General features: G+C 40.9%; 1 protein-coding gene across 15 annotated transcripts in view; it reads right to left on the bottom strand.

Annotated features, from left to right (window-relative positions):
• KCNMA1 (potassium calcium-activated channel subfamily M alpha 1) overlaps positions 1–13,244 on the bottom strand; it is a 572,902-nt gene that overhangs the window by 197,985 nt on the left and 361,673 nt on the right. For 14 of the 15 annotated variants that reach the window (XM_081864214.1, XM_081864225.1, XM_081864224.1 and 11 more), the window contains exons 8-9: positions 10,906–11,076; positions 9,138–9,229 (exon numbers count right to left, since the gene is read on the bottom strand). In XM_081864214.1, the coding sequence (XP_081720340.1) occupies positions 9,138–9,229; positions 10,906–11,076 (263 nt within the window). Of the gene's footprint in view, positions 1–8,952; positions 9,045–9,137; positions 9,230–10,905; positions 11,077–13,244 lie in introns of all 15 variants that reach the window. The other variant, XM_081864220.1, reaches the window with a different exon arrangement.

Raw genomic sequence — 13,244 nt, forward strand, 5'->3', positions numbered from 1 at the left:
CTCAGGCCTTTGAAATCAATATTGTATGGGCTTGCTCTGTGTCCCTCATTTTAGTGAAGTAAATCAAGCACAGCAAGGAAAACAAGACTCTCCATGTGGTGGCCCCAGTACTCTGCAGCACTCTGCTTCTTTGTGTATACATTCTACCAACAGGTGAAAGCATGTTTATATATAAGAGACCTTCACATCCACTGTGACTACATTATTTATTTAATTTTTCCCATGCTGCTGATGTTTAAGTATTTGATTTGTTGCTATTCTAGTTTGATCATATTGTTTTTGTTTTGCAATGTTTTAATGTTGTGTACAGTGCTTTGAGTGAACTTTTACCAAAAAGCAACTGATACTACAGACAGGTGAGGTTTTTGTTTGTCTGCATTTTTAAGTAAAGTGGCCTGAATGGCACTTCCTGACCTAATATGTGGACCGAAGCACAACTATCCCTCAGTTTTTGCACTTCTCTGAATTTTGCAATATGCATCTGCTCAAAAAACAACAACACTGAAATGCATGTAAAAATATGCATTTTTAAGATAAAATGTGAATATCATAACTATGCTGGGGCATGGGAACCTACAGCACATAGCTCAAGGTCTTCACCACTACAATATACAGTATTGCTTAGTGGAACATCATTTGAAGCCTAGGAAAATCAGAGGAATGATTAGAAAATTTAAAAAGATCACAAGGCAGGACAGTAGTCTAGGTCATATGCTCTTCCAATAAAAATGTATTTCATTTGCCTGTTCTTCCAAGTCAATTTAATAGGAAATGATATTATTCCTTTTCAGACAGAGTTCTTCCCCTCAGCTATGGGAAATCTAGAGGCAAATTGCTAAGTAGAAGAAAAATAAAGCCATGTTATACCTCAGACTCAACATACTACATCTAATCTATCCAAGGTGTCTTGTCAACTTAAATTATCTGTTTGTCTGTTCGTTTACACTGACTGTCTCTCCTCAGTTCTTTTTTATGTCTGAGAAATGCTGCTATTAAGTCCCTACGTTTCCTTCCTAAAGGAATCTCACAGATTGTTCTTCTTCATCATGATAGGCTGATGATTTGGTAAGTTATGGCTTGTAGATGAAGCAGAATAAATATCTGAGAAGCAATAATGGACCGTGAGAGAAACAGGAGGTCTTCATAGTGCTACACAGCAGAGAACCAAAGCTAGCTTAAAAATAAAAGGCATTCAGACATATGACAGAAACTTAAGAGGTCTCAGGATAAATGCTGATATTACTTAGTGCTTTTAAAAGCATTTTCAGCAACAAAACACCAAAAAGAGTCAAGGGAGAGCAGCCCTCAAGCTAGTCCTTGAAAGCAGCCACTTATTATGGGAAGATTGCCCAGTGTCCTTTGACCAAGGGTTTTCCTCTGAAGCAAAGGTCTAAATAGGCCTCAACACCTCACTCAATAATAAACTCACTCAGGTTTTTGGGGTGATGTACCAGGGGAAAAATAATTTACAATGGTGTGGCTCACAGATTCATGTTTGATTGACTGCATGCATGTGCTCTTATTTGATTCTTCCTTAAGCTCATTTTACAAGATTTATCATACAAGGGACACATTTTGAAGGAAAAATTGACCGAAGGAGAGCAAAACGTTCCACATTTTTGGCATGGTTTAAGAAAGGGAAAAGATACAGCCATGTTACTCAAATCCATTGACTGGCTGTACAAATAAAAACTGAAATGAGAAACATGGTTGTCATTTAGCACTAGTGACTGTAGTGCTTGGAAATGTTTTTCTTGAAAAGCCCTTAAGAGTGCAAAAGTCCTGCATATCCCTAATCTCATTCATCCTCATAGCAACTTTTTGAGGTGGGCTACTCTTATTTACACTTCAAAGATGGGGAACATGTGTCAGGGTTATTCACGTTATCAGGTTATGTGGTTGCCTCTCTATGGGTGCCTGGATTAGTGTGCAGACTTGTGCATCTTCTAACTAAACTGTTACTTAAATGTGGTCTGGTATAATTCTGACACATGCCGTCCCATAATTTCTCCAATGGAAATTCCAACCTCCTGCTTTAACTAAACAAACATTCCAGAAGGGCCCATTTGGCAAAGTTACTAGAGGCAGTTACATTCCGCCTCAAGAAAATGGTTGGTTTCAAAACTATTGGGGCTACTTCCACATTGGGCTGACAGGATATAAAGTGCTGCTTTACCTTGAATCAGGATACTATTCCATTAATTATGTCTTACAGGAGCAAGTACTTGGGATAATTATATGTTATCCTAACAAACCTGCAAAGTAGACTAGATTGAATGATAGTGAATTTCTCATAATTTATTTCAGTCTTAGGTTGCCAACTCCAAACTCTACTCTTCCCTCTCCCTCTCCACCTTTCCCTGCATCAGGGCTGCACTAGTTATGATTTAGCAAGTTGAACAGGATCCTCCACATATGCCAGTCAATGAGGTACGTAATCAATTATACCCTTTGCATCCTCCTCTCCTGACAGATGGCAAAAGCAAGAGCTACAATTTTAGCCACTGGGCTGCATCTGGGACACAAACTGTGGTATGCCTCAGTGGTTGTCAGATAGACCTGTTGTTGTCCACCTAGGACAGGATTATCTGTTCTGACTGGTGGCAGCTGTTTTCCAAGAACTCATGCAATGACTCTTCCTAACTTGTTACCACATATTTGAATGTTGTTGTTGTTGTTTAGTCGTTTAGTCGTGTCTGACTCTTTGTGACCTATTTTAATAGGAGATATCAAAAGCAGAACCTATAATCTTATAAAAGCAAAGCACATACTGAACATTTGCCTATGACCAACATATTTTCCATCATCGCCATGATCTCCACTTGTAGTGGCTTCACTCAAGCTGGTATCCTATGCTTCAAGCCACACCACTGTGGGATTCATTATTCCTACATGATCTGCCTTGGAAGCTGAAAGAATCTGCATTAACCAAAAACATAACTGGGGCCCTGCTTCACTTTAGGAGCCAATGAAAACACTGATGGAAAAATCACAAATTTCAGATTTATTGAGAGGGAGTTGCAAAGACTTAATATATATCTCGCTTCATAAGAAATACTGACAACCCATAAACTCCAGAGATAATCAATAACAATTGCATTGTGCCCTATCATGAACATTCACAGCAGGCAACAAAAGCCTAATAGATAACACTATGAGGATATAAAACAGGGAGTAGAATTAACCAAAAGAATCCCTATCAAATCAAACACAACTTTGCCCAAATTGTTCCAAGAAGATACCTAGTCTTTCACAATATCCAACAAGAAGGAGGTCTGAAAAGTGTGGAGTAGTTTATATATGAACCTAAATGTCCACAAGCAGTGAATCTGCCCCAACCATCTCCTCCTTCTAAACAGCTACACCACATTGGCAGGAGAGGTACAGAAATGCAACCCTTTCACCTGGGAGAGCTGCACAAACAGCCCATCCCCTAGGTAAGAAACAGACTCCTTGGATACAGAGAGGTGGAACATTGTGACATCAATGGCCAGTGAACCAATCACCTTACTCTCTCTGTATTTGAAAACACCAAGTTCTAAAGTTGGGTCCTGTTGCTGGTTTTAACTATTCAAGCACTTAGTAGGATTCCTGCTTATTCTTTATTATTCTTGTTGACTGATTATTAATGAAGAATCTTTAGTGTATCCAGAGTACTTCACATATTATCTTCCATAACTCTTACAACAACGCTGATATGGTTGGACAGTATTATTATCCTGTAGGTGAGAGTGGACTAAGTCTGGAAGATAGCAGTTTACTGAGGATCACTAAGTGAATTCATGGCTCAGGCAAAGTTTGAATCAGAGACTTCTTCACTCACAACACATAGCTAAATCAGCTGTCTGTTAAGTACTCTCAGTACAAATTGTAGATCATGTTGGTGATAGGGACAAAAATAGTCTCTAACATAGGTCTGCATTACTTGAGTCCCACCAGACGGAATGCAATCCACAAGCCATGCGGGATGGTCCACCAGAGGCTCAGTGAGTCTCTAATTTTATGGCCTGCAGAAAGTGAGTGCTTGTCAAGCACCAGGCAGGTCAAACAATACTGCTGAACTACATTTGACTTGGTAGGCACCGTATTTTTCGCTCTATAGGACGCACTTTTTCCCCTCCCAAAATGAAGGGGAAATGTGTGTGCGTCCTATGGAGCGAATGCAGGCTTTTGCTGATGCCTGGAGAGCGAGAGGGGTCGGTGCGCACCAACCCCTCTCGCTCTCCAGGCTTCAGGCAGCTATCCGCAAACCTTCGGAGCGCTCCCCCAGCCCGCAAGCTCCGGGAGTGGTGGCAAGGCTGCGCAACCTTGCCTCTGCTCCCGGACAAAGCCGCATGCAGCTTCTCCCGGCTGGAGAGGTTGCGCATGGCTAAAGAGAAAGCCAAGACAGCCAGCGGGATCCATCCCGCTGGCTGTCTTGGCTTCTTTGCTCTTTGTGGCTGTGGGGCAGGAATAATTCCCCCCCCCCTTATTTCTCCCCCTAAAAACTAGGTGTGCCCTATGGTCTGGTGCGCCCTATGGAGCGAAAAATACAGTAATTGAGTTGTGAAGGCCTGCTCTAAGCCTTTATGCCAGAATTTTCCAAACTGTGTGTCGTGACATATTAGTGTGTCAGCTGCAGTGTGTAGGTGTGTCGCGTGAATGCTCCCTGTGCTGCTTCTGGGGCTGGAAAGGGGTTAGTTTAACCTCTGGTTTGTTAGTAAAACTGGATTACTGTGTCATGAAATGATGCATGTTCAAAAAGTCTGTCACCAACATAAAAAGTTTGGAAAGCTCTGCTTTTATGCCAACATGCAGAATGAACCTATGCCTGTTGACTCAGAAGTAAAACCCCACTGAAGATTCTCTAGTTAGTGTGCATGGTATTACAGCCTTAAAGCATTATGGATCAAAACTATACTGTCTTCAGAACGGCAGCCTGCTGCCATATAAGCCTATTTATGCTTTAAACTCTGCATGGCATTTTTTTTAAAATATATATATATATACTTAAATAATATGTATAAACAAAGGCGCTTAATGTATGTTTCTTCCTGGGAGAAGGAAATGCACACATAATTTTAGGACTCTGAGCAACATCTTTCAACAAAGTTTAGCGGCTCCAGATTTTGCAAATGCATTCAATTTTATCTGGAAACTTTTTGACATTAGAAATTGCAGAACTGTAGTTTCTCATTACGTTTGCTGCCAGAATCTTTGCTGAGCTGCTCAGCTAAAGACTTATATTGCTAATTATTACCACATGCCTCCCATCCCATGCAATGGAAAACTTATTGGTTCTGACAACCCATTCTCTCAATGTTGAATTCCAAAGGAAAACTCAAATTTTTGGCCAAACATAACATTTCATCAATCTTGTTCTACTGACTGCAAAACCAATATCAAACGTAAGATGCTAATGGTTTTTTACTGTGCTGTTCCCAAGCTTATGTGCTCTGATGAAAGATGTACGTGAGCAAAGGGCTTCTCCAAAGTATTTAGAAATTAGCTTTTTGAACCAGGAAACAATGCATAAAGTTAAATTGAACAGTCTGTGCACTGATGACAGAGTTCAGCTTCAGTCAACAAAATATACAAGCAAATAGAAGCAGATGAACGGAGACAAACATAGAGTATGTTTAAAAGAAAGCAAAAGCCCCCAGAGGCAAAACAGACTTAAGCAAGCCCCCAAGCTAGCAGTGAAGCCTATGAGCTAGTTGTTAAGAATCAGCAGGAAGTGGGAATTTGAAGATCAGGTCTAGGTTTAGAGACAACAGAGCACTGCTGGGTACCAGTGACAAAATAGCTTATCTTACAGACTAGCTTCTTGAAAACTCTATTTATCAGGGCAAAATGTAAATGGATGAGATATCGCTATAATCCTGTTACATCAAAGTACTTGGTTCAACGTTTAAACTTCAACTGCAATCCTATTCATTCCTCCCTGGGAACAAGGCCTACTAAACTGAGAGGGGCTTATTTCTGACTGGATGCATTATGAAGACCTGAACTTGTTCAAGAGTAAAGAAAAGTCAGCATTTCCCCGCAATGGGGTGAGCTCCCGTTGCTCGGTCCCTGCTCCTGCTAACCTAGCAGTTCGAAAGCACGTCAAAGTGCAAGTAGATAAATAGGTACTGCTCTGGCGAGAAGGTAAACAGAGTTTCCGTGTGCTGCTCTGGTTTGCCAGAAGCAGCTTAGTCATGTTGGCCACATGACCCGGAAGCTGTACACCGGCTCCCTCGGCCACTAAAGCGAGATGAGCGCTGCAACCCCAGAGTCGTCCGTGACTGGACCTAATGGTGAGGGGTCCCTTTACCTTTAACACTGAGGGAAACCAGATTAAAAATGAAACACCTTCAACCTTTAACACTGGCCCTCTTCACATGTAACACTAAGCCAAACCACATTAGTGTGAGCAAGTGAATGTGTGGGCTCCTAAGGAGAAGATCACAGCCATTATGTTCTTCCTCTGGTGCTACTGTAAGCTAAACCGTGGTTTGATTAGCATTACTTCTGAACCTGGAATCATGGTTTACCTCCCCCAGACAAACCATGTAACCTGTGGCTACAATTTCATGACTTGTCTTCAGCAAGAAAAGACAATGGCTCTAGGTTTGAATGTAAGGCTAACTTGCATTACAGCAACACAGCAGCAGCAGGACCATAGGAGGAAGAAAGAGGACATGATGCCGTCTCTGGGAACCTATGTTTGCTCGTTTGCCCTAAACCACAGTTTGGCTTAGCATTATGAGCAAACTGGGTCAACGAGTCCTGTAAAAATGAGAGGTGAGACACACACCAAAAACACACTAGAAGAGGCGTTCAGAATGATTAAGTCCTGTTGAAATGAATTGGACTTCAAAGTAACCAATGAAATAATCCTTTCACGGCATTCCATTGGACTTTATAGCTTTTCTTCTCATAGTGCAGAATAAGGTGATAGAATTCTGGCCTGTACTACTTCAGATTGCAGGCAAGGAATGTCATATTTCTGAATATTCTCCTATGTTTCCAATATGTAAAAAAATTCTGCATTGCAGAAGGCTGAACTAGATGACCCTTGCGGTCCTTCCTTCTCAACAATTCTACAATTCTATATAGTAATAAAAAATGTTATTTTACACATGCGGAGGCTTTTGTTTTAATGCAGCAGAGCATTCAAAAACCCAGTCTCTGATTAACAGCCTGAAGTTATTGTTACTGACTTATGCAGGATTCTACCTACTGTTTTAAAGTTCTATCAGAGGCATTTCAATCCCAAAGCTAAATTTCATGTTTAGAATTGGTGAGCATGCACTTCAGGGCTCAAATAATGTCTGAATTTAACAGGGTTTGTACTTGTGAAAACTTCCATCACAGCATTAGGATTCAACATTTTTTCAATGGATTGGGCTCGTCACATGAGCTTCAACAGGGAAAGGAGAGAGAAAAATCTCACAGTATTTAACTATTTAAATAAACTGCATCTAAAGATGGACATTCCAAAATCCTGGAATGCCATAGACAATGCAAAGAAGTATTAGTTTGGAATGAGTTAGGATAAGATAATAGGTCTTTTGGAGTTTGTCAGATGTGGAGGCAAAGAGGGATGGATCCAATATCATCATGCTCACATCACATCAAAAAGCGACACAGAACTAGTAGTTCTCACCTCCTGTCCTCCCCCCTCAAAAAGACACCACACAATGGGAAAATGTGGTTTGTGGGTTGAGAGTAGCGGCAACAAGGTTCATTAAAAGGAAATAGTTTGAAAGTTCACTTTTCTATGGTCTATCTGCTACAGCAAATGGGAATTTAGTTTGTTGACTAGTGAGTTGAATGTTGGGTTAGCAGACGAGCTCTTTCCATCTTTTGCTATGGAATGGCAGAACATATACTGGACTGAAGACGAAAGGAAACAAGGAGACTGAATGAAGATACAACAGGGTGCAACTGGGAAAGGTTAAGGCCCTGTTCAGATTTTCTGAGGCAAATTCTTGTTAATGGTATGCTTAAGGTAACCAATAATTTTTAGATGTGAATTTAGTGCAATTAATTTCTGAAAATTAGTAGAACTCACATCATTACATCATTAAATGTTTCTGCCACCCAAAAAGGGACTTTAGTGCTGATGTTATATGTGTATTTATTCTCTATTTACAGATACCACTGATTCTGTTTTGGAGACGGACACAAGTTGTGGTCTGATTTCCTGGCTGAACTGTTCAGATTTGTCAACTGTTGACAAATCTTCAGAAACTCTGCTTGCTGTTAATAAGGGTCATTTAAAAAACCCAACTAAAATAAAAATTAGATTATCAGCAGAAAATCAGATCAGTGAAGGGCTGCATCTGACAGTACTTTTGGCATGAGTTATCTCAACATCAATGTCAGAGTCACTTGAAAATATTTAGGTATGTCCCACTATCACCAATGAAACACATTTTCAGGGAGAGATAGAAAATGTAAGCTAGTTTGGCAAATGCCTTGAATAGAGATTAATCCATATGGTCTCTTGTGGCATTAACATGGGAGCTGGTTCACTTACAACGTTCCCCATGCAAGTAGCTTGGATGCGAGTGTTCAGAAAAAAGCAGCCACAGAAGTAACCCCTCACTGACATGGAGATATTTGATGCAACAAACATCTTAGTCCTATACACTGACTTCAAATTAATAATAGCAGGGTCATCTTCCAGACTGTGTTAACAGAGTTCTAGCATTACCAGTAGTTCCTTTAGAGAACAGGGGAAACCACTTTGACTTGTACCTTAGCATGGCCCAGGTCTCTTAATATGCAGTGTGACAACTTAGGGAGGAAACGACATTTGATGTCAACAGGACACACACACAAAAATGGCACGTGGGGGAGAGAGAGAGACAGACAGACAGAGAGTGCATATCAGGGTGTGTCCGTGAGTCAGATGTCACCACCATGGCAGGTTCTTTTAACGCCACACAAGCACACCTGGTCTTCGTCTCTTTTTGGACTTACTTTCTGCCTCGGGTTGAGTTAAAAGTCCCTCCGTATTTCTTCCGGTTAAGGATGAGAGCAGCAATTTCTGGCACGTAGCGCGCAAACATTGCCTACATGCGTGAAACAAAAGCACAAAAAAAGAAAATGGCATGCAGAGAGTGTTCTACTGCACCAGAGGCAGCAGAGCCTCTTGGAATACTTACTTTCTTCCACTAACCGCACTATAGGAACCACCATATTTCTTGCGGTTTCCTATTAACTCTATGATTTCAGGGACGTAGCTGGCAAACATGGCCTAAGGAAGAAGATAGGAGACAGAAGAAAAGACTAAAAAGAGAGGCCAAAGAAAGGGGGATGATGAATATTTTAAGATATATCATCTTTAAGATCTGAAAATGCAAAAGACTTAGATCTATAAAAGGTGTTTTATTCCCCTTCAAAAAGGTTTTTAAAAGGGTTTTTTTCCGCCATAAAATTAAAACAAATAGGTTTTGACATAAATGTTGGGTCTCAAAAGAAATGCATGTCTGGTCAACTAAAGAAAATGGTCAAAATAGGGAGAAAGGCACACAAAACAAAAACCCAAAAAAGAAGAAGCCAAGAGCAAAATGAGGTCAGAGTGGCATCTGAGTGATAAAGTGCAGCTGCATGGCTAACACTTTCTGAAAAGGGGCAAGCGGGGATATTCAAATGTTATACACCGCCAAAAAAACCAAAAACCTCCACCAAGACAAAACAAACCAAAATATGTATTATTGCTAAGCTGATGGTGCTAATTTATAAAAGAAATACGAGGGGTTCCGCCCCGTTACCAAAGAAAACAGGATGGTAGCAGAGGCTTTCCTCCACACACATGAGAATGAACAAGATGTAACTAAAACATATTTTTAAAAGTTTGTCTTTTAAAAAAGTTGATAAGAACATGTAAAGATGTAAAAGCAGGGGGGTGATGGTGGGGAATGGAATCTGCCATGTTTTGTCCAACAAACATTTTGCTTGTGGCTGGATACTTCTAAGAGCTGCTGCCAGTGAACTTGGCCTCATTTTTTGGCACACAAATACGGCACCTCTTTTGGAAATAAATGCGTATGAAATACTGCATTTATAATGCACTTAGCAGATGCAACATCCCCAAGAAAGAGATGTATACAAGATATACAAAAATATGTGAGAGGATTTAAAAAAATACTTCAGTGACTGCATATATGTACATTACATATATTGTGGATTGAAGTCGATAAGTTACTTACCTTAAGGAATGAAAAGCTTAATGCTAAGGGTGCTGTTTAAGACAATTTAAGACAAAAAAATTGCAACAGTTGCCACATTGTCTTTAGCATTGACAGAAAAATAAAGAGGCAATTTGATTAGATACAAGATATGTACATCTACCTATCTATGCAAATATTTTCCTTCTCGTCGTTCAGCGTGTACTTACTCAGCTCCTCAAGCACAGCAGAGACATACTTGACTGACTCCTCTTAGGTAATTGGCAATGACTGCCTGAGTTAGTACCATGTTACTCCTTGTATGGTTGCCATGTGTCGAAATGAAAGAAAACACAGTTTTGCCATTGTCTGGAACGGGCAAGCGGCTCTTTAAAGGTGGTCCTAAGCCACAGTGTTTGTTGGAATATTGGGAAGGAACACAGAGGGTGGGGAGGGTTCTTGAAACCGCAGCTAACGTTAACATTATTGCTATCATAATCACCAAATTAATGCACTGCCGGTAACCGCTAACTGGAAAGTTCATACTGAGAACTCCTAAGGCACTTTGTGTACCTGCATGCATTATAATCTTAAGCACACCACCGCAGTCATAGTTTAGTTATAAGTCAACAGCTCTGCATAATGATAATTGTGCATACATTATTATTATTATTTAAAAATAAAAATGTTTTGTTACTCATCAGTTTATTATAATTACTACACTAAGGAGAAAAAATCCAGCAGAAAATAACAAGAATTTTACCAGTCCCCCGAGGATGAAGAAGACCATGAAAAGGCGACCAAGGGTTGTTTTTGCATAAACATCTCCATAACCAACAGTGGACATAGTAACCATTAGTAAATAAACACATTCCCAATATGTAAGCGCTTGGTTATTTTGGAAGTTTTCCCATGGATCCCCTGAGTTCTCCACCTACAATGAAAGAATAACAGCAGATGAATGATTCAGGTGTACAGACGCCCACAACGCTGAAGAACAGAACAGCCCTTTACAAAGCTTTGTTGTATGAAGGTAAGCAGCCATTGGGTGACTGAAGGCAAATTCTTTTATTTCTAGCTAGCAATTAGTAGCAGCGTTACAGGGGGCTGTTGGGATGCTGAATGAAATAAAGACAGTAAAACACTATAAGAGTGTTCCCCTGATTTTACATATACACAGGTCCTGCTATCTGAACACAATGTGTTCCCTGGAAATAATTTGTTAAGCAAGTGTTTGCATAATGAGTTGACAAATTCCCTTGATTCCTATGGGGAAATTTCTAATGTGTTTCCGACTATGGAATTTTGGCCGCCCAAAGCAAAAAACAACCCTCTGGTTTGTCTGATTGCTCCCCTCCCCTCTCCTCTCCTTCCCTCTGTTCTTCAGTCAACCTGCAAAAGGCAAACAAGGGGGAAATAAAATAATGCTCTGTCCAGATATCTGAATCCACTGTGTGTGTATAGCGAGGTTTGGGTACTAATTCCCTGAGTTTGGATAAGTGAATTTTCACATAGCAGGCGTTCAGAAAGCAGGACCGGTGTGTATAGGCAGGGAAGTGTAGCAGTTGTGGGTTTTGGATTTACACTGGGGAGACCCAGGCACAAATCTCTATTCAGCCAAAAAAACCCACTGAATATCTCTGAGCCAATCCCTATTTCTAAGGCGAACTGATTTCACAGGATGCCTGTAAGGATAAAACAGAGGCTCAAGCCCTACCCCCAAAACTCTGGAGGAGGGCAGGATGGAAATGCAATGACTAATGCACAAGACAACTGGGGAAGCTATTAATGCAATATAAGGCACTTTTTCCCATAAGTAGCTGCCTTATTACTGAGTCAGACCATTAATCCATCCTGCTCATTGCTGTTTACAGCGGCTCCCCAATTTTTCGGGCAGAGGCCCCTCCAAGCTCTACCTGGAGATGCTGCGGATGGAAATTGAGACCTTCCGCATACACGGCAAATGCTCTATCACTGAGCTGCAGGGCTTCCCAAGCCATAGCAAACTTTGGCACACCTGCATCCACAGTCTGTTGCAATAATAATCGGCCACTGTGCTGCTCACAACTGACCAGAGCAGTCGCACAAATTCCTGAGCAGGAACAGGGTGGCAGCAGCTCCCGTGTCCTGGGAGCCAGTGCTAGAGTTCTGACCACCCACCGCAGTAGCAGGTGTTGATTTTCTGGGGCTGCAGAGGCAGAGAAGGATTTGAAACATTCGGGCCACTGCCGCAACAAAGATTCAGTGACTGTCACTCAGGGATGCGTTTCAGTGAACGGAAATGGTCCGTATGAATCAATTCCCACCAACTTGTTAGCTGGAAAAGGTTTCCATATATGTGAGTTTCAGCCATGTATGACTCAACAGAGCATTAGGATTCAAGAGATTTATTTAGCCCTTACCAAGGGAATATGTTTGTTAAAGTAATGTGCCTCAAGTGATTTGTGCCTTGGCCTCAAAAAGAATTGCTGAATGCTGACTTAAGGAAGAAACTAAAGCATTATTTATATAACAATTAAAGTATCATTTAAATATTTTCTCCCCCTCTCTCTTAAATATTAGTAACATATAAAGTGCTTGTTAGAACACAGTGTTTTTTTCATGCATTGCCTTTGGTGACATTTTTTCCCCTCTTGCTGTTATTAAGCAAACACTACCATCTAGTGGTTACATTTTGTTAATGGCAATCTCAGTAAAAGACTCCTGTGATTGTAGAATTATTTCAACCTCTAGGACCAAACAGCACAGTACTAGTTGCTCTGTGATGGCTTCCCACCCCACCCCCCATGGATTGATGTTGTGCAAATGAATAATGGCTTCCAAGAGAGGGGAGGACCCGCAGGGTGGGAGCGAAGGTTTAATCCTTTCCTCTGCCCCTCCCAAGCAGCTTTTCTCACCAAGAGGAAAGAGGTTCCTGAAAATATTTGGAGGTATGTATCAGGAATCTTCAAATGGCTGTGGATTATTGGCACATGCTCACAACACGTCTGGGGGGGGGGAATGGGGACACAGCTCTCCTTTACAGCCAGCCGTGTACCTGAGCCATCACAGAAAGTGTGAAATGGCTTCTTGATGCCTCTTAAAATTCTTTAATCTATATTT

The sequence above is a fragment of the Podarcis erhardii genome (assembly GCF_964252035.2).
Source record: "Podarcis erhardii genome assembly, chromosome: 5".
Taxonomy (NCBI): Eukaryota; Metazoa; Chordata; class Lepidosauria; order Squamata; family Lacertidae; genus Podarcis; species Podarcis erhardii.